Source organism: Podarcis filfolensis, assembly GCF_964270895.1.
Source record: "Podarcis filfolensis genome assembly, chromosome: 15".
In the NCBI taxonomy this organism is placed as follows: domain Eukaryota; kingdom Metazoa; phylum Chordata; class Lepidosauria; order Squamata; family Lacertidae; genus Podarcis; species Podarcis filfolensis.
The window spans coordinates 7,127,698-7,151,798 of record NC_139618.1 but is presented as its reverse complement, the minus strand read 5'-3'; the positions used below and the strand labels follow the sequence as shown (position 1 = coordinate 7,151,798).

The 24,101-nt window shown below is 46.9% G+C and overlaps 1 protein-coding gene across 2 annotated transcripts; it reads left to right on the top strand.

Moving 5' to 3' along the window:
• The first annotated feature begins 10,561 nt into the window (after nucleotides 1-10,561).
• DDX52 (DExD-box helicase 52) lies at nucleotides 10,562-24,101 on the top strand. 2 transcript variants are annotated; one of them, XR_014541932.1, is made up of 16 exons: nucleotides 10,562-10,702; nucleotides 11,815-12,082; nucleotides 13,252-13,391; nucleotides 14,092-14,277; nucleotides 14,584-14,727; nucleotides 15,495-15,606; nucleotides 15,708-15,780; nucleotides 16,088-16,291; nucleotides 17,422-17,512; nucleotides 18,156-18,278; nucleotides 18,511-18,661; nucleotides 19,568-19,643; nucleotides 20,400-20,471; nucleotides 21,063-21,155; nucleotides 23,313-23,962; nucleotides 24,013-24,101. XR_014541932.1 is itself a non-coding variant. In XM_083587677.1 (15 exons), exons 1-15 carry the CDS (start codon nucleotides 10,616-10,618, stop codon nucleotides 23,395-23,397), a joined length of 1,905 nt encoding a protein of 634 aa, XP_083443803.1. In that variant the 5' UTR covers nucleotides 10,562-10,615; the 3' UTR covers nucleotides 23,398-24,101. The 2 variants fall into 2 exon arrangements, 1 of the variants encoding a protein (XP_083443803.1); XM_083587677.1 differs by having other exon boundaries at nucleotides 23,313-24,101.

Sequence of the window (24,101 nt, the reverse complement as noted above, 5' to 3'; positions counted from 1 at the left end):
TGACAGCCATTTTAAACAGTCATGGCTTCCTCCCAAAGGATTCTGGGAGCTGCAGTGTGTTAAGGGCACTGAGAGTTGCGAGGAGACCCCTGTTTCCCTCACAGAGCTGCAATTCTGAGAGTTCCCTGGGATGAGGGATCGGTTGTTCAGCCCTTCTGAGAATCGTAACTCTTTTAGGGAAACGGGGGCCCCCTCACCCCTCTCGGCACCCATAACAGACCACAGCTCCCAGAATCCTTTGGGGGAAAGCCATGACCTGATGGATACCTAAGGGTTGCTGAAACTGGCCCTCTCCAGGGGCGCAGGCCCAGGGAGGGGTCGCAAAAATTACCTTTCAGACCTATGGAGTGCATGACATATATGTGTGAGGCAATATATATGTCAAGATCAAACATGGGAGGAGCTTCCCGCCCTTCTGGCCCTTAGAGCACAAAGGCGTGCGGATGTTTTCCGCCCTTCCTCCTCACCTTGCCCTCACTCTGGACACTTGGGTCATGTAAAATGTAGTAATTCCTAATGTGTTTATTTATTGCAGTAAAGTGATTTTTTTGGGGGGGTGGGGGGACAATACAGATCCTTGCCAAGGGCACAAGAGACCCTCCATATGCCTCTGGCTATGACTGCTTAAAGAGGCATCATAGTGCTTTAAATGTCAGGTGTGAATGTGGTCTCTGTGTGTGTGTGTGTGGAGGGTAGCCACCGCACACACTTGGCAACACCTTCTGCCAGCATGTGGCCCCCAGAGGCTTCACCAGGGGCCAAATGTGGCCCTTGGGCCACAGATCACTAGCATCTCCCTGTTGTAAAAAAATAGCAGTTTGAACACTTGGGGAGGACTATGTAAATGCTATTCTCATTAGCCCTCCCACTCAGCTAAATGAATTCTATGTAATTGATTAATTGTATAATAGGGGGGAAACAAACAAAAAAGGACACTTATTTGATTTCAGATGAACTGAGGGAAGAGGGAACAAAATGGAGTATCATCTAAAAGGGCATGGCTGGCTGACTAAGAACCCTGAACACTCCACACTGCAGTGCTTTGATGCAGATCACACATAAAACCATAGAATTGTAGAGTTGGAAGTGACCCTGAGAATCATCACGTAGTTTTTTAGGACGATGACACGCACAGGCCCAAAATCCCTTAGTGCGCTTAGCAGAATTGAACCTAGGTCTCTTCAATCCCCATCTTACCCTCTAACAACGTCATCACAATCCATTCGCGTCTTAATATGTACAGCAATTTATATCCTTCAGCCGGCGAGTTATAAATACAGAAGCGTTGCAGACTTGGCCGTGACCCTTGCTTAAACTGCGTTCGCTGCTGAGCTTTCTAACTCTCCTCCTCAAATTAGGACGGCAGAGACCAAATTGACCCTTGAATCCAACCCCAACATGGGCAAGCGCCCCTCTCCTTCCTCCAGGCAATAAACGAGGGGCGATTTGTCTTCTTCAGAGGGACCAGGGCAGCTCGCTCCATGGCCCTCCTTCCAAAGGAAAGGCATGTTTCACAGGAGAGGAGTTAGGGAGTGATGGAGAGAGACGGATCAAAGCAGCTCCTCCCGGGGTGGTGAGAGAGAAATTGAGCCCTGCTTTGGATGAAAAAGGGATCCCGGTAGACAAACGAGAGGACGATTACAGGGCCCTCGGGAGAGGCAGGAGGTCAAGAAGTTGAGGACGGGTTGGCAACACGGGGAAACAGAAGGGCGAGACAATGGAACACCAAGTGGAAGCAGGGGGATGAATGGGGCAAGCCTTGTTTCTTTGCTGACAAGAGAATAGAGGGGACATCAATATACACTGAGTGCCAAGGCCTGGGGTGGGGGTGGGGTTGCTGTAAAGAGATTATATGATGGGGGGAGACACAGCAGGGGTCAGAGGTCACCAGGGCAATGATGCAGATGAACTAGGAGACTAGAAAAAAAAGAAGTGAGCAGGATCTTGGAGGAGAAGGGGGACGGAGGAAGGAGATCGCAAAAGCACAAAAATTTCCTCCGTCTTTTTCACGTGCCATTGAATGCGAGGCCATCTCTTGAGCTGTTTACAAAACAGCAGCAATAATAATAATGAGGATGAGGATGATGATGTATTGAATGAAACTAGAAAACCTCAATAAGATCCAGAACTACAATAGGGTACAGTCAAGGACCCCAATCAAAAACGCAGCGGTGTATTTGTTGTTGTTGTTGTTTAGTCGTTTAGTTGTGTCCGACTCTTCGTGACCCCATGGACCAGAGCACGCCAGGCACTCCTGTCTTCCACTGCCTTCCGCAGTTTGGTCAAACTCATGCTGGTAGCTTTGAGAAGACTGTCCAACCATCTCGTCCTCTGTCGTCCCCTTCTCCTTGTGCCCTCCATCTTTCCCAACATCAGGGTCTTTTCTAGAGAGTCTTCTCTTGTCATGAGCTGGCCAAAGTATTGGAGCCTCAGCTTCAGGATCCGTCCTTCCAGTGAGCACTCAGGGCTGATTTCCTTAAGAATGGATAAGTTTGATCTTCTTGCAGTCCATGGGACTCTCAAGAGTCTCCTCCAGCACCAGAATTCAAAAGCATCAATTCTTCAAGAATTCCTTCCCTCTTCACCAGACACCTCGCCCAAATTAATCTGCAACCCAATTGTAAATATATTTACACTGAAATGCAGTACAAAAGGCCAATCTAGCATTCTTTAGTCCCAGATTGGGATTAGCTCACTGTGAGAGCAGACCCACTTAAACCAATGACTCCCTTATGCCCCATTGATTTCAACGGGTCTCTCAGGCTGCAATCCTAAACCCAGGAGCACCCTATTAAATGCAACAGGATGTTTGGACACAGTCTGGAGAGGGCTGGTGGGAGTTGTAGTTCCAGACCTAGCAGTCAACAGGTTGGGGAACGCTGCACTAACAACCGTGGCATAATAATTGGGGTTGCCTCTATTAATCTGGTCCTCTAATGAGGGTTCGATACATAAAGGAATCTGTCTTTGGAAGCAGGGGTGGCTCACCTGTGGCCTTCCAGGTATGGATGGGCTCCAGCTCCCATCATCCCCAGCCAGCATGGCCAATGGTCAGAGGTGCTGAGAGTTCCAGTCCAGGTATATCTGGAAAACCGCAGGCTAGCCACCGCGGCTAAAGGGTCCCAACTTCCTCTACAGAAGTTCTTTCAAGATTTGGTGTTTGGAAGGTGCGATGGATGACTGAAGAAGGATCCTGCTACCAAGGCTGGGAAGGAAAAACTCCAAGGGTGGGAGTCCGAGAGAAGAAATGGATGCTCCCAGGTGATAACTGGGAAGGTCCACCTCCCCCTTTTGCGTGAGGTAAGGGTTAATATTGTTGCAGAAAAAAATGGGCTTGGGCTGTGGTCTTTGGTTACCAGGTTGGGCGATTTCAAGTCTTTAAAGGTTCTTGCACACTTTTGTTCTTGGTCTCCTTGCAAGAGAGGGGAAACTGTTGCAACAGAAAAATGAAGATTTTCCTTGTTTTCCTTCTACTGGTTCCTGCCTCCATCTATTCTTTGACTGGTTATGGACATGGGAAACTCAGAGTCTCTTGGGGAGTCGGGCAGCAAAAGCCAACCCCAATTTTTTTCCTACAAGCTCTACCCCTGATAGAAGGTTCTGTATTTTATTTCTCTCTATCTTCCCTCCTATTTTTCCTCTTTGTTTCTGTCCCTTTCTTTTCTGCTTGTTTCTTTTCTTTTCTTTTCTTCTCTATTTTTATTTAGATGAGTTTGGTTTTTATCGTATGTTGAAAACTTTCAATAAAAATTCAATTTAAAAAAAAATAAAATTGATGAATGGAGAAGGAATTGCGCTTGGCTCTTCCTTCCGCTCTGCAACAGCGTGCGCCGTATTGTTCGCCTTCTACAAAAAGGAAACAAACGATGAAATAAGAGGCATCAGAAGTCTGCTTGTCAATGGAATCTACCCAGGCTGATTGCCACTGCCGATTGCCGTCCGGTGACGTTAATCAGCCTTGCATAACCTGCGCTGCAGCATGAAAGCAGGGCTTGTAAAATGGGGCCAGCACCTTTCATTTCAGACTCTGACTCCCATCGGCCCCACGCAGCACACAGAGAGACAGTGTGGCATAGCGGTCAGAGCACTGGCCTTTGGGAGACCAGGGTTCAAATCCCTACTCAGCACATGGAAGCTCAGTGGGTGACCTTGGGCCTCTCACTGGACTGTCAGCCTAACTTACCTCACAGGGTTGTTGTGAGGAGAAAACAGGGAGGGAGAAAGCCCTGTACCATCACTTTGAGACCCTAGGAGGAGAGGTGGGACATAAATATAATGTTATATAATAAGAGTTGTAAATCTGAGAGTGGTTTAACAATTTGTCAGCCACAGCTGACCAACGATTCAGGGGCCCTGGCCTTTTCTTTTTGTTTGATTTGCCCTAAGTACCTCATAACTACCAGTATTCCGCAGTACTGAGGTGGGGAATCTACTTTAGTCTGAGGGCCGAATTCCATCATTCAGGGGCCAGTGTGGGCGGGGCCAGAGACAGAAAGTGGGTGGGGCTGTGGGCAGGACTCATACCCTATGTATATTAAGTCAGTGGAGAGCCTGTCAAGAGTGTTGGACCAGAGTTTGAATCCTCACTTAGCCATTAAGCTCACAAAGTGACCTTCAGGCCGCTCACTGTCTCTCCACCTTACCTACCTATACCTATGTACCTACCTCACAGGGCCGTTGTGAGGAAAAAATGGGGAGGGAAGAACCATGTACAGCACCTTAGACTCCTTGCAGCTGTCCTCAACCTGTGGGTCCCCAGATGTTGTCGGACTACAACTCCCATCATCCCTGAGCTCTGGCCTTGCTAGCTAGGGGTGATGGGAGTTGTAGTTCAACAACATCTGGGCACCCACAGGTTGAGAAAGGCTGCCTTAGAGGCAAAGGTGGCATATAAATAAATAAGGGCATTCTAGCTGCACAAAATTCACACACACACACACAAACACCCCTCCATCCAGCCCAAGCAAGAATTATCACTGTTCAAAGACACATTCCAGCCAGGCAAAGGCTCTTGAGGCAGGGGCGTGACAGTCCCAAGGACCAGATGGAGAAGCCTAGAGGGCCGCAGTTGCCTCCAGACCTGAGGTTCACCATCCCTGCACTATAGCTTAACCTCTGTTACTCCTGTGAGCAGCGGCACAATCTCAACGATGAGGTCGATTGTCCCATGAGAACAGCTTGAGCCTCGTGCCCCTGCATGTTGTGGGCACAAGTTGCCATTTGCCAGGTGCCCACCGCTGATGGCTAGAGAGGAGCTGTAAAAAGTTCTCATGGGGCCGAGACTTCCCATCAAGAATCTTGCCTGACAAGTTTTGCCAGAGCGAGAGAGCTTACTCCCTCTTTCTTCATCGCTCCCATTGTTGGGGCCGCCCTCCAAGCCACTCAGCCACAGCTAATGGCACGCCAAGGCCATAAAAGTGTTCAGCGTCTTTACAGTCCCACACTGGCGTTTGTGGCCTTTTGTATATCCCCGCAATTGCAAGTTCATCCAGCCGGCTGTGTTCCCTCATTTTTATCTCCCCGTCCCCCAGGAGAGTGAAAGCCTGGCAAATGCCCTTGCCTTGCTGCAGCAGATTCTCATCGCCATATTGGCGCATGTGTTGACATGACCGCACGCAAGGAGGGCTGTGGGTCAGTGGACAGAGACCCGTGTGTGTGTGTGTGTGTGTGTGTGTGTGTGTGTGTGTGTGTGAAGGGTCACAGGTTCAATCCCCAACAGCAACTCCAGGCTCTCCTCAAACCCTGGAGAGCAACATCAGGGGTGGTTTGCACCCACTGGAGCTGGTAGGGCAGGGAGACCAACAGGAGGTGGAGCCAAGGAGAGGCAGTGCCAGCCCCTGATTGGCTGGAAGGAAGGAGGGAGGCTGGCTGGGGGTAGGCTGAGATTAGTGGGGCAGTGCCCCATTTGCCCTGAGGAAATGCTTCCTCCCACTGCAGCTGCTGGCTGTCAACATAGACAGTGCTGAGATACACGGACCAGTGATCTGACTCCGTATAAGGTAGCTTCCAAACAGTCGCCATTTACGAGTCCGTTTGAGTTCTGTCCCTTCCATCTGAGCTTCTCCATCGCTTTGTAAGCTCCAAGTGCTCTCATTTACCAGGGGCAGACCCTGTCTGCTAATATTTCTCCCCGGTCAGTAGCCCTGTCTCTGTTTCTGACTTCTTTGGATAAGGACCCTGGAGAAGCTTCTGCAGGCCAGAACCCACCTCGCTGGATGCATGAAGCGTTATCCTCGTGGTGCTTCCAGACACGGACGATTTAGTGGCCCCCAATCATTGCTCTTCTGCTTTAATTCCAGGGGGAGGAGAGAAGAAACGAAGGCAGTGCTACTTGGGTAGGGCAGGGCTAAAGTGACCGGGATAGTACCTAGGTAGAATCATAGAATCATAGCATTGGAAGAGACCACAAGGGCCATCGAGTCCAACCCCCTGCCAAGCAGGAAACACCATCAGAGCACTCCTGACATATGGTTGTCAAGCCTCTGCTTAAAGACCTCCAAAGAAGGAGACTCCACCACACTCCTTGGCAGCAAATTCCACTGTCGAACAGCTCTTACTGTCAGGAAGTTCTTCCTAATGTTTAGGTGGAATCTTCTTTCTTGTAGTTTGGATCCATTGCTCCGTGTCCGCTTCTCTGGAGCAGCAGAAAACAACCTTTCTCCCTCCTCTATGTGACATCCTTTTATATATTTGAACATGGCTATCATATCACCCCTTAACCTCCTCTTCTCCAGGCTAAACATGCCCAGCTCCCTTAGCCGTTCCTCATAAGGCATCGTTTCCAGGCCTTTGACCATTTTGGTTGCCCTCCTCTGGACACGTTCCAGTTTGCCAGTGTCCTTCTTGAACTGTGGTGCCCAGAACTGGACACAGTACTCCAGGTGAGGTCTGACCAGAGCAGAATACAGTGGCACTATTACTTCCCTTGATCTAGATGCTATACTCCTATTGACGCAGCCCAGAATTGCATTGGCTTTTTTAGCTGCCGCGTCACACTGTTGGCTCATGTCAAGTTTGTGGTCAACCAAGACTCCTAGATCCTTTTCACATGTACTGCTCTCAAGCCAGGTGTCACCCATCTTGTATTTGTGCCTCTCATTTTTTTTTGCCCAAGTGCAATACTTTACATTTCTCCCTGTTAAAATTCATCTTGTTTGTTTTGGCCCAGTTCTCTAATCTGTCAAGGTCGTTTTGAAGTGTGATCCTGTCCTCTGGGGTGTTAGCCACCCCTCCCAGTTTGGTGTCATCTGCAAATTTGATCAGGATGCCCTTGAATCCATCATCCAAGTCGTTGATAAAGATGTTGAATAAGACCGGGCCCAAGACAGAACCCTGTGGCACCCCACTAGTCACTCTTCTCCAGGACGAAGAGAGGGAAAGGCCTAGAGCAATTGACAGAGGCGGAACAGCTGTGCTATTTAAATTCCACTGAATTTAAGAAGTTGGATGACCAGAGAAAACGTTGGGAGGGGCTCCACTCCACCCTATATGCACTGTTTGACACAGAATCATAGAATTGTAGAGTTGGGAAGGACCCTGAGGGTCATCTAGTCCAACCCCTTGCAAGGCAGGAATCATAGCCATAGAATCCTTGACAGGTGGCCATCCATACTCTGTTTTGAAACCCCCAGCGAAGGAGAGTCCACCATTTTCCAAGGGAGTCCATTCCGCTGTTGAACAGCTCTTACCGCCAGAAGGTTCTTCCTAATGTTTAGTCGTAATCTCCTTTCCGTCATTTGAATCCATTGGTTTGGGTCCTACCCTCTGGAGCTTGCTTCCATCACCCACATGAAAGCCCCTCAGATATACAGTGGTACCTCGGGTTACAGACGCTTCAGGTTACAGACTCCGCTAACCCAGAAATAGTACCTCAGGTTAAGAACTTTGCTTCAGGATGAGAACAGAAATCACGTGGTGGTGAAGTGGCAGCAGCGGGAGGCCCCATTAGCTAAAGTGGTGCCTCAGGTTAAGAACAGTTTCAGGTTAAGAATGGACCTCTGAAATGAATTAAGTTCTTAACCTGAGGTCCCACTGTACAAGGATGGCTCTCCTATCACCTCTCCATCTTCTCCATGCTAAACACTCCCTCAGCCGTTCCTCACAAGGCTTGGTTTCCAGACCCACAAGTACGTACCTTTATCAAAACAGGTGTTAGTCATTTTGATGCAAAGTTTTAAGGATGTTATCAGTCCCTGTTACATTGGCTGCTTTTAATAACCGTCCGGCCTGATGAAAAATGCCGTTGCCGTTTCCCTCCCTTACAGTCTGGGACTTTCTGATTAATGGTGCCCTTTACGGCCAACCTTTTGACTTTTCTGTGCATGTTGGTGTGTTGGGAGGGGGCCCAGAACACTGATAAGAAGGCCCTGGGTGGGCACGGCACCCAGAAAACAGTTTTCCTCACAACTTTTCTCTCCCTCTTTTCCATTGCAATGATTCCTTGCTACCCCCTTCCATTTTCTTTATACAGGAAACAAAGAAAGGACACTCCAAACGAATTCCACTAGGGTCATTAGCTGGCTCTCACTTGCCTGATCTTCATTTAGACGGTGGTGACTAATGGCCGTTGTGAGGGGTAAGGAAGAAGAGAAGGGGCATTTGTGTAACAAAGATCTATAAATCATCTCAGAAGCGCAGGGAGGATCCATCACTCAACCAATAAAATCTATTCAGCGGGACAAAGAGAGGAAGGGAATCCCGGAATATTCCCTCATCGTCAGCTGGTTTCCCCCCCCAAAAAGGGGGGGCACCCTTCCATTCATAATCTACTTTCTACCACCCCTTAATAGAGTGTCCGGATTTGGGGAGCTCTGTCTGTAATAAATAGGAACAATGCTTTAAATTGGGATTGTCTGGTTTGCTACTTGCGATGACTGCTGAAGAAACACAAACGAAGGTTGTATTGTTGGGTTAGTGGGGAACCACACAAAAAGACAGAGCATAGCAGTAATGTTATTAAGGACCCACAAAGCAGTAAAAAGAATCTCAGTGTACAAATGACACGGCAGTGATAAATCCATACTTGCATTCAGTCTCTAAGGTGCTCACATCGCTTTACGTAAAAGGCCAGTATTACTGGTCTGCCATAGACAACAAGGCTGGTGACTGAGGTGGGCTGTGATTTGAGCATGCACGCTTGGCTTGGAAGGGAAAAGGGAATTTTACTTCTAGGCTGGCTTCCCCCCTCCGAATAAAACTTCCAGAGTAAAATACAAAGAAATCCAAAACATAATAATCACAATAATAATTGTGCTACTCATTGTAAAGCAATTTAGGAAAATTTTGTAAACAAACAAACAAACCACAAACTTTGTATAGAGTACAATGATGTTTTTGCTATTTATTGTGCTACCAAAGCTGCTATTTCGTGAGGTTATGTTGCATAATTTAAAATAATGTGTTTTTGTGTTCATGCGCTTTTATAATAATATGTATTTTTACCTAAGCTCTTAAGTAAGTTGAAAGCTCCTTGGAGATCTTTTTTGTGCAAAAAGCGACAAACATATATGTAGATAATGATATTGATGGTGAACCTGGAAAAGTGAAGCAGTTTATAAAGGAATCCCGGCTCATTAATATGGATAAGTAAGGCTGCACACCCAACCCCACTTAGATGACTATTAAAAATTCTATCCCGCCCTTCATCCAAGGATCACAGGGCGGTTTGCAATATAAAAACACAAAAATGAACACCATAGTAAAAAGCACAAACAGTAAATGTCTCCCCGCCCCCAGTTTCAAAAGCCACACTTAGCTGGGCGTCAGCCCCACTGAACTCTAAAGCACTTATTTCTGAGCAGAGGCAGCCAGTTGTGCGAAGCAGCTGAAGGCGCCGGTCCCCACTGCGTGCCTCGGGTGCCCTCAAGCGGTGGCCAATGGAAGAGCAGCCAAGACTGCCTCGCGCGAGGCGGCATTCTTCTCTGAGGCTCAGCCGGATGCCAAAGAGATAAAGTCACTATGGACCTATAAATACACTTCCGGGAACCCACGCAAAGAACTGTAACACTGTATATCATAGATATTTTGGGGTAGAGCGGTTCCTCTAATTTTTTAAAAATATTATTAGAAATGTGATTTTATTGCTTTTTTTTTAACCTTGTTCAAATATTTTGATGATATCTGAAGACTGCAGTCCAGTGGCTACTTACCTGAAAGTTAAGTCTTTCTGTAGAAGCCTATAAAACCCCACTCAGAAGTAAGTTCTATTGACTTTACTGGAGCTTACATACTTTGTCTCTGAAGCCAGAGCAGGTGCTGTAACTTGCCAGCGGTTTGACTTTACCCCCAGAAGGCGCAGTCTTCCGTCGTCTCCCGAGGCGTGCAGATAGATGCCAAACCACAAAAGGAGCTTCTAGTCAAAGTGAGGGCGTCATATGGAAACCGGAACGTAGGGCTAGCCGTAGCTCACCTTCTCCTCCCGTATCTCTATAACTTTAAAGAGAAAAGCGACTCTCTACCTTCCTTACCCTCTCTCTATGGTTCTACGACCGGAACCTCTCGGCCTTACTTCCGTTTCTCCTTCCGGGTTCGCCCCCCTCCCGCCCGGTCTCCGAGTCCCCCGTTGCCGAGCAACGCGGGCACTTCCTTCCGCGCCGCGCGGTGCCTGTCGGGAAGCATGGATTCGCACGAGCTCTTCCGAAAGCTCGGAGCCGGCGCCAAGTTCGACGTGAAGCGCTTCAGGAGAGACGCGGAGCGATTCAAGGTAAAGGGGGGGGGGCAAGAAGACAGCAGTCCTCCCCCTGCCTGGAAGCCCCATCCCTGGCTTCACTTTCGTGGTTGGGCCTAGTTCCACGGGAAATGCGCTCTGTTCACCCCCAGGAGCCTTTGGTTCCATTATTCTTATTATTCTTATTATTCTTATTATTATTTTAGTTTCAGTCTTATTCTCTCGTTCTCATTTACGGACAGTTTAAATTTCATGCCCCTGACAAAAATGGGCTGAGAGCTTTTGCCAGGAGTGAGGAATTTGCTTCCCACGCATTTTCCTTCTTCTCAACCTTCTGGGGGCCACATGACAGTAGTGGGCAGGGCCAGAAGAAAAAAAATGGGTGTGGTAAATGGAAGTAAAATGCAACCAAGTATATGGTTAAACCCAGAGTATTTTTTTCTTTTAAAAGTGTTTAGGGGTACTCTCATTTTGACTCAAGAAAATGACCATTTTATAGATCAAATCGGGAAAAATAAATACAGCAAATGGGCAAAAGTACAAAGATTCACAAAATGTTTAGGGGTATGCATACCCCTGCGTCCCCCCAGAAAAAAAGCACTGGTTAAACCAGTTTCTACACCTCTCTCTCTCTCTCTCGCTCTCTCTCCCTCCCTCCCCCCCCCCCCCAGAAGCAACTGCCATTTGTCTCCAGCCAACGAAAAACACTCAAGGAGGCAGTAAAGTATAGCTCATGAAGGGTATGGCCTGGGGAGTCTTCTGAAGGTCAGATAGAGAGGCACAAAGGGCCATTTTTGGTCTATGGGCTTGAGGTTGCCCCATCCTGTCTTACTCTACAGATGTCACCAGGTGCTTTGATTGTTTTTATTCCAAGAGACGCACACAGCTATGCCTTTGGAAGTATTTTTTATCACGCTGCACATTTTATTCTTGCAAAGCAGTGGCATAATGGAGCAGGGGTGAAGCACCATTTATTTTACAACAGGGGTGAAATGATGTGTTCTCTATTCGAAAGTCTTCTGCATGGCAAATGAAGTTTTTTGAGCCCTGGCTGGCTTTGTGACCAGGCAGGGTTCTTGGTACCTGGTTCTCCCTGGGGAAACAATAACTTTAAACCACAGGGATGTTGTGGATCTGTTTGATTTCAGGTGATCAGAACTAAGGATAAAGAAGCCGGAGCATCGGAGATTCTGCGAGAGTTTGACTTCTTTGCTAACCCAAGCAAAAAACCACCCAATCCTTCCGATGATGGCGGAGGAGGAAATTGTCTTCGTGAACCCCAAGTTGAAGCATTGGAATCACAACCTGAAAATAAAGGAAATGAACCCAGATTGGTGGGCAAGGCGAGGGCTGCAGAGAAGAGAAAAGGAGATGGGCAAAGCATGGAAGGGAGGGGCAAAAAGAAAAAGGCTCAAGGTAAATGAGTGAGCAGTTCTTTTTAAAAAGAATACATTCTTTTTTATTCTTGTTAATGAGGCATCCAGGAAGCATGGGCAGTTGTCAAGTGATACAAACTCATTTGTACACAGTTGTGGCAGCAGAGTAACACTTTAGTATGATTAATCTCTGAATTGCCTTCCACATATATACTCCAAGCAATTTTAGGGACATTTTCTTAAAAAAACAGCACAAGAACAACAGAATATAGCTATAATGAACAATGCTGGTATTCTGGTGGCTTATAATGTTTTCTTGCTGGGTTCAGAAGCTGATTGGATATTCTTCTTGGATCCTGATCTCCTGTTTTACTTCTACCTGTGATGTACACAGGGCTTACCTGTACTGAGTTGTGCCTTTATTGTAATAGGTAGCTTGGAGGAGTTGGTGTGGTTGCTGACTTGTGTTGCACTAGCAGTAATATTACTAATAATAATTTTATTATTTGTACCCCACTCATCTAACTGCGTTGCCCCAGCCACTTTGGGTAGCTTCCAGCATAATATAAAAAGTTTGGCCCACAAGGCCATTTCCCTGAAACCAAACCTGCCTGTCAATCATCTGATAGGCCAGGAGTGGGCAGGGTTCAATCTTTCTTGGTGCTGCTTTGCCAAACTGCCCCACTTTGACAGGTGGGAGGAACCGCCTACCTTTCATTAACCTAATTAGTACCGCGGGTTAAGTACTTAATTCGTTCTGGAGGTCCATACTTAACCTGAAACTGTTCTTAACCTGAAGCACCACTTTAGCTAATGGGGCCTCCTGCTGCTGCCGCGCCGCCGGAGCCCAATTTCTGCTCTTATCCTGAAGCAAAGTTCTTAACCTGAAGCACTATTTCTGGGTTAGCAGAGTCTGTAACCTGAAGCATATGTAACCAGAGGCACCACTGTATTTACATTTTGATTTTTTTGTGAACCACTTTGAATGCAGATTTATTTGGGTAAAAAGCATCTTATAAATGACAATGGCAAATGGCAACGTCATCACTACCTGTCAAAGTTGGCCTGTAGGGGTGGGTGTAGATAAAAGATCAGGCCCACAAGGCCAAAAAAAGTTTCCCATCCCTGTCTGAAGTGGTGATTACACAGCAATTTAGTTTACATCTTTTCATTCTGGTCTATATACATGGATGTTCTTGAAACTTTCAGAGGCAGCCCACGTAAATCTTGGAGCTGAAAATGAGGGGATATTGTGGATGTCCACTTTGGAAGCAAAGCTCAGCGCTCCAAGGAGCAAGGGGGAGAAGGAGCCCCCTGCAGCAAAATTGGAACAAGCTAGACAAGAAAAGGTGCGTTGGTTCTCTTTAGTGTGCTACCTGCAAGCGATTTGGAAGTAGTAGCAAGTGATAGCCATGAAACGCTCTGGGGTGACCTTGGTCCAGTTGCCTTCTTTCTGTCAATCTAACCTACCTCACAGGGTTGTTGTGAGAATGAAACAGGGAGGAAAACAGGGTGTACCACCTTGAGTTCCTTGGAGGGGATAGGTGGTGTGTGAATGAAACCAATTAATTAAAAATAAAGTCTGCTAAAAAAGTGGCATGTGCTTTAATCTCCATCTTAAATGATTGAGGGTTGAATTTGAAGGTTAGCACGAGTTAAGAGCATGATCAAGGGATCCTGACTATCATTTCATCTCAGAACATATGATAGCAGGGATTGATTTCTAGCAGGTGAGCTGTCACATTTCTAAAAGTGTTCAAAAAAGTTTTGCCAAGTGAACTTCAAGTCTGCATCCCCAGGGACCCTGAGATTGCTGCAGTAATGAGCTTGCATTTTCAAAAGTTGTATTAGTTACTGGCATTTTAAAATTGCAGGACATGTTTAGGTCTCCCCCCACCCCCCAAGCTGAAAGTTTACATGTCAAAAATTGTGTGCTTTAGTGTAATCTTAAGACTGGCAACCAAAGCATGTAGATGTGGGGTTTCTTTTTAAATTTAAAAAATAATGACTTCCACTTTAATGTAGCATGTACATACTGGAATTTTCTAGGTAAATCACTTCAGAAATAAGCACAAGATCTACATTCAGGGAACAGATCTTCCGGAACCTATTGCTACGTTTGAGCAACTTGCAAAGGAATACAACGTCCACCAGAAGATCATGCAGAACATTGAAGCTGCAGGGTTCCAGACTCCCACACCGATTCAGATGCAGGCTATTCCTGTCATGCTCCATGTGCGTCCTTGGTTTAATCTTTCACTTTGAGGTGAAACGGTGATGTATTCTGTGATGTTCCTTAAGTTATCCTTGTTTAACTTCTCCACCGGCAAGATGGTGGGGGGACGGCACCTATTTTGCAGACGTGTTATGAACTCAGATTGAATTATTACCCAAAGTCCTTTTTGTGCATATTATATACTATAAATGACAGGGAGAACTGAACATTTCTGTGGTGCATTTTTCACCCATTGTGGCTTTCAGCGCTGTACCAGCTGCCTAACCCAGCCTTGGCTCATTCCCTTCTCTCCTCCCCCCCACCAGGGTCGCGAACTTCTGGCCTGTGCCCCCACTGGCTCAGGGAAAACATTGGCTTTCGGCGTTCCTGTTTTAGCACACCTGAAACAACCTATGAATAAAGGTTTCAGAGCACTGATAATATCCCCTACGCGGGAGCTTGCCAATCAGGTATGACTATGTTATGGTATTGTATTGTATTTTTGCCCTAAATTGGATTTGACGGTGCGTTTAATGCTTGCTGTCAGGTTGTGAAAGCTAAACAGGGAAGTGCTTCACCCATGTGGTACATTCGTCATGTAAGCTTTCCCAAAGGAATAGTGGGCAGTAAGTAAGATGTTGACTAATAGGTGAGAACAGTGAGTTGCTTTAAATGGTCATATATCTGTCTTTCTAGCCCCTGACTACCCACTTTGCTTGGGGTTGGGGGGTACCTTGTACTTATTTACATTACACATTTATACGCCACCGTTTAGACAAAGAAAGGGCTCTCAGAGCAACTTTCAAAAACTCAGGCTTACAATTTTAAAAGACATGTCATCCAAGGAAAAAAGGAATAGCAGGGAGGAGGAAAAAGCAAGCTCAAGCATAAATTTGTAAAGCTGCATCTGATACCAGTGGTAGTTCTGACTTCCAGTATATTTGTCCATCTAGCCCAGTATTATCTACTCTGATTGCCATCAGCCCATTCTGGGTCTCTGGCAGAAGCCTTTCCCATCACCTGCTACTTGATCTTGTTTTTTGAGTTGGAAAAGCTGGATTGAACCTTGAATCTGTGCTGAAATATGGGCCCTTCAGTCTGTCATTGCTGTTTATTGTTGTTATTATTATTCTGCTCTTGAACATAACTCTGAATGTGAAGATAATTGGGTTCTTTTTTAAAAAAATGGCATTCATGTTCATTAAAATAAATAAATGATTATTCCTTTATGTTTTAGACACACCGAGAGCTGCTTAAGCTGTCAGAAGGTATCGGCTTCAGAATACACATGATCCATAAAGCTGCTGAGGCTGTGAAAAAGTTTGGGCCAAAGTCATCTCAGAAATTTGGTAACTTGGACATAAACTGGAGTTCACAGATTCCAATCCACTCCCTATTCCATTGCCCTGCCTGGCTAATTGTGTGTATGTCTCCCCCCCCCCACCCATAGATATTCTGGTGACTACTCCGAACAGACTTGTCTATCTTCTGAAACAAGACCCTCCAGCAATAGATTTGACCAGGTAAAAAAACAGAGCTCTCATTTAAAATAAGTTCCTTCAGTCTACCAGCATGTTTGACACATGCACTAAAATTTCTGAGTCCAGCCTCTGGCACCACCCTGAGCTCCTTGGAGAAAAAGTGGACTGTAAATGTAAGTTTATATACCTCACTTTAATACTAGCCAGGGGTGAAACCACTTCAAGGATTCATTCTTAGCAAGGCCATCTGGGAAAGGGTGTGCCCTGTGTCTGATCCTACTGGCTGTGTAAGACTTGTACATCTTTCTCGCCTCTAAACTGCAAATGTCCGCCTTCTGCTTTGCCCTAGGGTTGAGTGGCTGGTGGTGGACGAGTCGGACAAGTTATTTGAAGATGGGAAGACGGGCTTCCGAGACCAGCTTGCCACCATCTTCCTGGCGTGCACCTCCCACATTGTCAAGAGAGCCATGTTCAGTGCAACCTTCGCCCACGACGTAGAGCAGTGGTGCAAACTCAACCTAGACAACATAGTGTCTGTCTCTATTGGAGCAAGGCAAGTGTGGAAGATTGCCCCTTTCTCTCTCTCTCAATGTTCTCACATTCCTGTTTCTAGCTAGAGAAGCTGGTTGATTTTTGTCACACTTCCTTGAGCTTTGTGGAGCATTTGAGTATTTTTGCCTTAAGGCTGTCATGAAGGAAGAGGACACTTGAAAAGTCCCTTTGCCTGCTGTCTTCCCCTTCTGGGACCTGATTCATTCCATTTGGTTCCATTCACTGTCATTGCGTACTTTTTACAGTCTCTTGTGCTGCTGAAGAGGCAAGCGGTTTTAGCCTGAAGAGTCTGCTTGCCTCTTCGGCACATAGTGGAAACTTTAGGGACCTCTGGCTTTTTGGTGTTGCCTTTCCAAGTTTTAGGGTTGGCCGGAAAGTGTGTTAAGGAGTACTGTGCATTAACTGTGGAATTAGGAAGGAGTACTTAAAGCTGTATCTCAGCTCATACTGCAAACCCCCCAGGTTGCAAAAAGTCCAGTGATGTTCTTTACACAGGACTGGGTGGTTGAGAGAGGAGGAAGTGTGAAGAGTGCTTTCTTTCTTTCTTGGGGCTGCGTGGATGGAGCAGAACTGCTCTAAATAAGTCACCTGTGCTGAGGTCTCCCTCATCCTGTGGCAGCTTTAAGGAAAGGAAAGAACTCTGTCCAGTGAGCCCCATCAATCTGGGAGCCTTGGCTGCAAGCTAGTATAAAGTGTTCTGTGTTTCCAAAGCTTTCTCATCTGCAAAAAGCTTGCAGCGGGCTGGTGGGGAACTTGGGGCCTAAGCATCAAATGTGGCCCTCCAGGTCTCTGTCTGGCCCTCAGAGCTCTCCTTAGGCCACACCCCTTACCAGCCCTGCTTTACACCATCCTACAGTGATTTTGCCTGGCTGGGAATGCGTCGTTGAACTGATAGTACCTTTTGCTTGCCTGGATAGAGGACAGAGAAGGGTTTGCAAGTGTGCGTGTGAAAACTAGCCTTCTGGAGGAAAAGTTGTTTTCTGGCCCTGCCCACCATATGGCCCTCAGCCCCACCTCTGGTTAACACCCATTCTGTTGGTAGTTTTCTCACTCTGACATTTCCTTTTGAAATAACTTTAATCCCAGTCCATCCTCAAGCCTTGACAATGCCTACCTGTTCTTTGATTTCAGGAATGCTGCGGCTGAGACCGTGGATCAGGAGCTCTTGTTCGTTGGATCGGAGACGGGGAAACTGCTAGCGATGAGGGGCCTTGTGAAAAAGGTTGTTTCCCAGAGTAGTTTGGCGGCCAGTCCTCCTTCCTAGAAAACTAGGGATTGCAGCTGTCCAAAGGGAATAGTGTTCTCCCAACAGCTCTCAGCGCTCTTAACAAACTGCACTTCCCAGTTTGACTAACACCCAATGCAATCCATTGGAACAAGTGGGGCTTCCAATTAAACATAGATAGGGCTTCGTGGCATGAGTTGTTTGGTGCCTGCTACCCCTGGGCTTGGGTCTCCTGACTTTTGTGATCAGACTTCCCCCAACTTTTGGACCTCCAGATGTTTCAGACTACAAAACCCATCATCCCTCGCCAGCCCAGGTATGCAGGGAGAAAGAGAATGAAGCAGCCCACCTGTGCACTGCTCATATGCCTAAGATCCCGGGGATTGAATCACTGTTCACATTCTGTGCTTTGATTGCAAACTCCCTGGCACAGAAATACTCAGGCCATTTTTGCTGGGTATCTTTGTGAAGCTTGTGCTGGCAGAGGCCAATTGGAGCCGTCGCCCAAAACAGCTGGCAGCCACCAGGGTGGGGAAGGCTGATCATGGCTGACCATCTCAAAAATGCTACCAGGCCCTTTTTGCATGTGATCAGCCACCAAGCTTTCTTTCCCCCCCTCCTTCCCTCTTTCTCTTTGCAGGGCTTTACACCACCTGTCTTGGTGTTTGTCCAGTCCATTGAACGGGCAAAAGAGCTTTTCCACGAGCTCATTTATGAAGGCATCAACGTGGATGTCATTCACGCAGACAGGACCCAACAGCAGGTAGGAGAAACACTGCTGAACGCTGAAGGCAAGTCTGAGCAGCTAGGTTGTCCCTCCGTTTTCCTTGACATGCTTAGAAGCAGGTGTCGGGGAGGAACCTGCACCCAGGAATTGATGCAACTTGAGCAATTCTGTGTTGCTAGCTTGGAGTTATAGAAGCCGCAGTGTAATTGTGGCTTTTGTGAAGCTGGAGGCGGGGAAAACCACCAGTACACGTTTCTGTTTCCCCTAGAGAGACAGTGTCGTCCACAGTTTCAGAGCGGGGAAGATTTGGGTCCTTATCTGTACTGCTCTGTTGGCAAGAGGCATCGACTTCAAAGGAGTGAACATGGTTATTAATTTTGACTTCCCGAGTAGCGCTGTGGAATACATCCATCGGATCGGTGAGTGTGGGCTGTGCATTTCCATCACACGGCTCTTGGTTATTTCAGACTTCTGTCCACTCCCACTAGAGGTTGGGAGGTCCTGCTTGTGGGCTTCCCAGAAGAGGCATCTGGTTGGCCACTGTGAGATCAGGTGTTGGAGCAGATGGGCCTTTGGCCTGATCCCACAGGGCTCATCTTATGGGGAGAACAATAGCACAAGCCATACCTTGCACAGGTGGGGTCCGGACAATCAGTCTTTGGTGTCTCGCAGTTAAACACACACACACATACATATACATACATACACACACACACACACACACACACATATATACATACAGTGGACACTCGGGTTGCGAACATGATCCGTGCAGGAGGCACGTTCGCAACCCGCAGTGCTTGCAGTGCCACATCTGCGCATGCGTGGGTTACGATTCAGTGCTTCTGCGCATGCACAAAGCGTGATTTAGTGCTTCTGCACGAGCACTGAAACCCCAAAGTAACCCGTTCCGGTACTTCTGGGTTTTGGTGCGAACGTAACTCGAAAACGCACAACCTGAACTGTCTGTAACCGTAGCTATGACGCTATGACGCTGTGTGTGTGATATTATATAAGCAAATCTACCTTTTCAGCACATGCCAGCATGACTGAGAATCCTTTAGGTGTCACTCAGGTGCCCAAGATTCAGCAAGCATTGCCTGCGCACTTTCAAGCGTATCGCTCCAGCTGAGAAAACAACAAACTTATCCTTCTCTCTCATTATAAGTTTGTTGTTTTCTCAGCTGGAGCGATACGCTTGAAAGTGTGCAGGCAATGCTTGCTGAATCTTGGGCACCTGAGTGACACCTAAAGGATTCTCAGTCATGCTGGCATGTGCTGAAAAGGTAGATTTGCTTATATATTCCTTTCTTCCTCCTCCACAGGCCGCACAGGAAGAGCAGGGCACACTGGAAAAGCAATCACCTTCTTCACTGAAGACGACAAGCCGTTACTGCGAAGGTACCTCCCTTGCTAACTGCTGCTGCTGCTGTGACTTTTTGCCGCTTGCTTGTTTCTGTTGCGATTTTGGTCCCTGGTTGGCGACTCATTTTCTTTTGCTTTTTTAACAGTAAGGGCTGAAGAGCCTGCAGCATTGACTGGTTCTGCCTTCTCCTTCCCTGGTGAAGGGCTGTTCCCCCATTGTGAGCAGCAACAGAGGCTTTGGGTGGAGCTCTTTATCAGCTCTCCCCTCCTACTGTGTAGCAAAACTCATAATAAATGGTGGGGGGGGTCCTCTGCCAAAGCCTCTTTTCCTCTTTGAACTGCAGGGATGGTCAAGTGCCCCTTGCCTGTGCCTCGATTTTGGAGCCAAGAGGGACGTAGGAAGCTGCCTCTTACTGGTTCAAATCATTGCTCTGCCTAGCTTAGTAGTGTCTGCACTGATTGGCAGGGGCTCCAATTTCAGACAAGAGGTCTTTCCCAGCCCTTCTTGGAGATGCCAGGATTGAACCTGGGACCCTCTGTATGAAAGCTGCTGAGCCATGACCCTTCCCTTATAGTTTCTTCCTAAGAGGTTGGTGTATTTACATAGTGGGGGGCTGACACTGGGGATATTTGGAGGCCCAGTAACCTATAGCAAATATCAACTTTTGCCAGATCAAGTTTTTCTACAGTGGTGCTCTTGCTCCTGTGACTGAAACAAACTTTCTGAAGTCGGTAGAAAATTATTGACTCTCTCCTCTCTCCCCTGCCATCCCTCATTTTCTTTCCTTACAGTATCGCCAGTGTCATTCAGCGAGCTGGCTGTCCTGTGCCAGACTACATAAAACATTTCCGCAAGCTTCAAAGGTGAGCATTTTGATCGAGCCAACTAGGAGAACGATGGTGGAAGAGCGTAGTTCTGTTTCCCCTCTCTCCCACTCCACACCCTGCCCCCTCATTTTTTTTATTATTATTTTTGGCTTGAAAACCACACCTGTTGGGCTCTGGTCAGTTGTGGCTGCTCTGGTCCTAGTGATCTTGGACGGCTGGTTCAGGGACATGGTACTGCAGCTGATGCTCTTTGGCTCTTGGCTGTGAACTGCATGCATAGTGAAGCCTTTGGCCTGAGGTGACATGCTTATTCTCTCACTTGTTCTCTCTCACACACACATCAGGAAGGAATGCAGTAGGAGGTTGAGCAGTTTGGTGGGCGGAGGGGAACATGAGTGTGATGGTCAGAGTGGAATGAGGGAAGGTAAAAGCGTTTGGTAGTGGTTGAGAATTAGGCAGCGGGAGGGGCTTTGAGCCCTCCAAGTAGGGGCAATACAGAAGGGTGGCAAGGACCTTAAGCCGCCTGCATGTGCTCTAAGTGAACCACCTTCAGCTGGTTGTGGGGTTTTCTGCTCTCTTGAAAGCCTTTACTTTCCCCCTCTCCCCTTGCCCCAATGTCATTTTCAGCAAGCAAAAGAAGAAGTTGATTAAGAAGCCTTTGGAAAGGGAACACATTTTTACATCTCCCCAGTTCTTACGCCGGAAAGCCAAGAGAAAAAAGTAAGCTGAATTTTACTTGTTAAAAGCTTTTTGAGGGGTGGGGGGAGAGGTGTAATTTCACTTAACCAGTTCTGCAGGACAGAGGAAAAGAGTGTGAGAAATGTTATTCCCAGTTCTATTTATCCAGGTAAACGAAGCAGGATCAGACCATTCGTGCATCTGTTTCCCTCCCAGAGCTACAATGCCCAGAGTTCCCTGGGAAGAGAGATTAGTGGTTAAACCACTCTGAGAATTGTAGCTTATTTATTGGGTATATGAAGGAAGTTCTAGCACCCTTAACAAACTACAGTTCCCAGGATTCTTTGGGGAAGCCATGACTGTTAAAAGTGTTATCCTAATGCTTTAAATGTATTGTGTACATGGAGCCTTAATACCTAGTGGGTCCCATCTACTTCAGTATTGCCCACACCACTGCTCCCCAACTTGGTGCCCTCCAAATGTTTAGAACTACCACTGCTATCAGCCACTGCTACATGCCTGTCAAAGTTATACAACATTTCTGTGCTGAAGAGTTTGCAATCAAGGGACAGAATTTCAACAGTGATTTGTCCCTGTGGATCTTTTGATGAATGAGCAGAGCATGGATGGGATGTTTTGTCCTCCTAGTTCACCCCAGGATATTTTCTCCTTAACATCTGTGCACAACTGGATTGAAGCCACCAACCTGCCGGGCCTCTCAATGAATGGCAACCATCCAGCTGCTCATAGAGAGGGGATCTGTGTTTGACCTTGAGAAGAGAGCCCTTCAGATTTCTTGGAGGTGGGGAGGCATCTGGGCCCCGTTCTGACAGTGGGGATGCTCCTGTATACCCAAACTGCTGTTGATTGTGGCTTAATTTCAGGGTTAATGCACAAGCCAAGAGTCTCTCAAACATCTTAACCCATGTCTCTTATGTACTGTCCACCTGCCCTTCACTCAATGTGATCTTACGTTGACTGGATTGGAGGTGGTGGTGTGAGTTTTTTACCCTGAAATTTGATTCTGCTCCTAAGTTAGCTGGAGAGAGCATGGCCTTCTGGGGTTCAAAAGGGATTCAGGCTTAAAAACAGCACTTTCAAAATCTGGCTCCCACACAGTCTCCTGCTGTTCTTTTCCCCTCTACCACGTCAAGGCAGGGAGAAAGAGACTTTGCAAAGCTGATTCTTGCAAGCTGCATATCAGTGACCAAGAGCAGTTACCAACATTTGTTGTTGTTGCATAAGAAGGGTGTTTCAGTGACATTCAATGGAATGTAGAATTGGGAAGAAAACACAGAGAGAGGAGAGTGTGTCTTCAGATCTGAGCTTCAGTGGGAGAGAAGGTAGAACCACCTTGGGGAGGAACCATATTTCAGCAGCATCTCCAGTTAACAGGATCAGGTTGCAGGAGACAGAGAAAGACATTCCATCCTGAGACTCTGGAGGGCCACTGCCAGGCAGAGTAGACAATTCTGGAGGGCAGCTTCATACATTCCTATGTAGCTCAGTGGTAGAGCATCTGCTTTGCATGCAGAAGGTGCCACCTTCAATCACTGGCATCTCCAGGTAGGACTGGGAATGTCCCCTTGTCTGAAAGCCTGGAGAAGCATCTGCCAGTTCTGCCAAATCTCATCCACACAGTTCTGCCCTCTGAACATTTGGGCAACACGGGAACCAAATGGCGCCCAGAAAGTGCCCTTTTCCTGGCATGTGAACCCTTCATTCAAGTTAGTGCTTTTCACATTAAACCTCAAGTCCGACTGCTTTTAACATTCACACCTTTCTACTTAGCTTTTAAAAAACCAAAACCCTTTAAATAGGCTTTCTCATGCCAGCTTTTTTGTTTATTAGCAGCTAGGCACAGTGCTTCAGTTCTCTGTAGCTCATATTTATACTCAAGTTACATAAGCACCTGCTCTGTATTAAACTCTGCCAGAAGTGAAATATTGAAGATAAGAAATTACCTTAGACTGAACACAACCATCATTCTATCTAGCCTAGCATTGCCCGTTCTACCTGGCAAAACCCAAGGCCCCTTTTTAGCTGGATTTGAACCTGGGATCTTCATGCGCACAGCGCATTCTACAACTGTAGGTCCCACTCTACACAATCTGCTTTGTTGACAGCTAGTAGACTGCTATAACAGCCTGATGATTGTTACTAAAGTTGGTTACATGAAGGTACTTTTTTCCCTTTTAGGAGAATTGCTCAGAAAGGAGTGAAGAAAGATTCCAAGGAAGCCAAAACTGAGAATTCTCAGGCACAGACTGTTCCAGAAAACTGATGCGCTTTGAAGGCTTGCTCAAATTAAGCAGGGATGCTGTTATTTGTAGGAATCTGGGAAGCCACACGGACCACTGATGGAACAAAGAGCTTCTTTTATATTATTTTGCCTCTCTCTGTTATGTTTTTTGGCAGAAAGCAAGCCCTTTCCTGCCATTGTTGGGGGGTCAGGCCATCCTGTGCTGTGACTTTTTTTTGCCAGGCTTCAAGGAGGACAGCGCACCGGCAGAAATGGCTCATCTTCCTTCACTTGATGATAAACGTTCTTGTATCCCTGAGTGCTGAGGGGGACTTACCATGTCAGTAAAGGAAGGCAGGAGTGCCCTGCCATTTACGCCTTCAGGTTGCTTTCTCTTGTACCCCAGTCTAGCAAATACAGCAGGGACAGGGAGCCTGTGGATCCCTCCAGATGTTGGCTTTCCAACTCCCATGTACTCCAACAGCATCCGGAGGACTACAGGTTCCCCATTCCTGCTTGCTATACAGTATTAGGTTCTGTAGCTGCTATAAGGTGTAAGACACAGTCGTTGCAGGCTTGATGCTGCAAATTTATAACACACAGGAAAGTGAATTTTAAATCCACAGTACAGTATCTGTGGATGGAAATACCCAAGAGTGTGTTCTTCTTGCACAAATTTACATGCTTTGCACAGGTTCATCGGCCATAAAATCTGTAAATCTTCCCAATAAACTGCCTCCAAATGG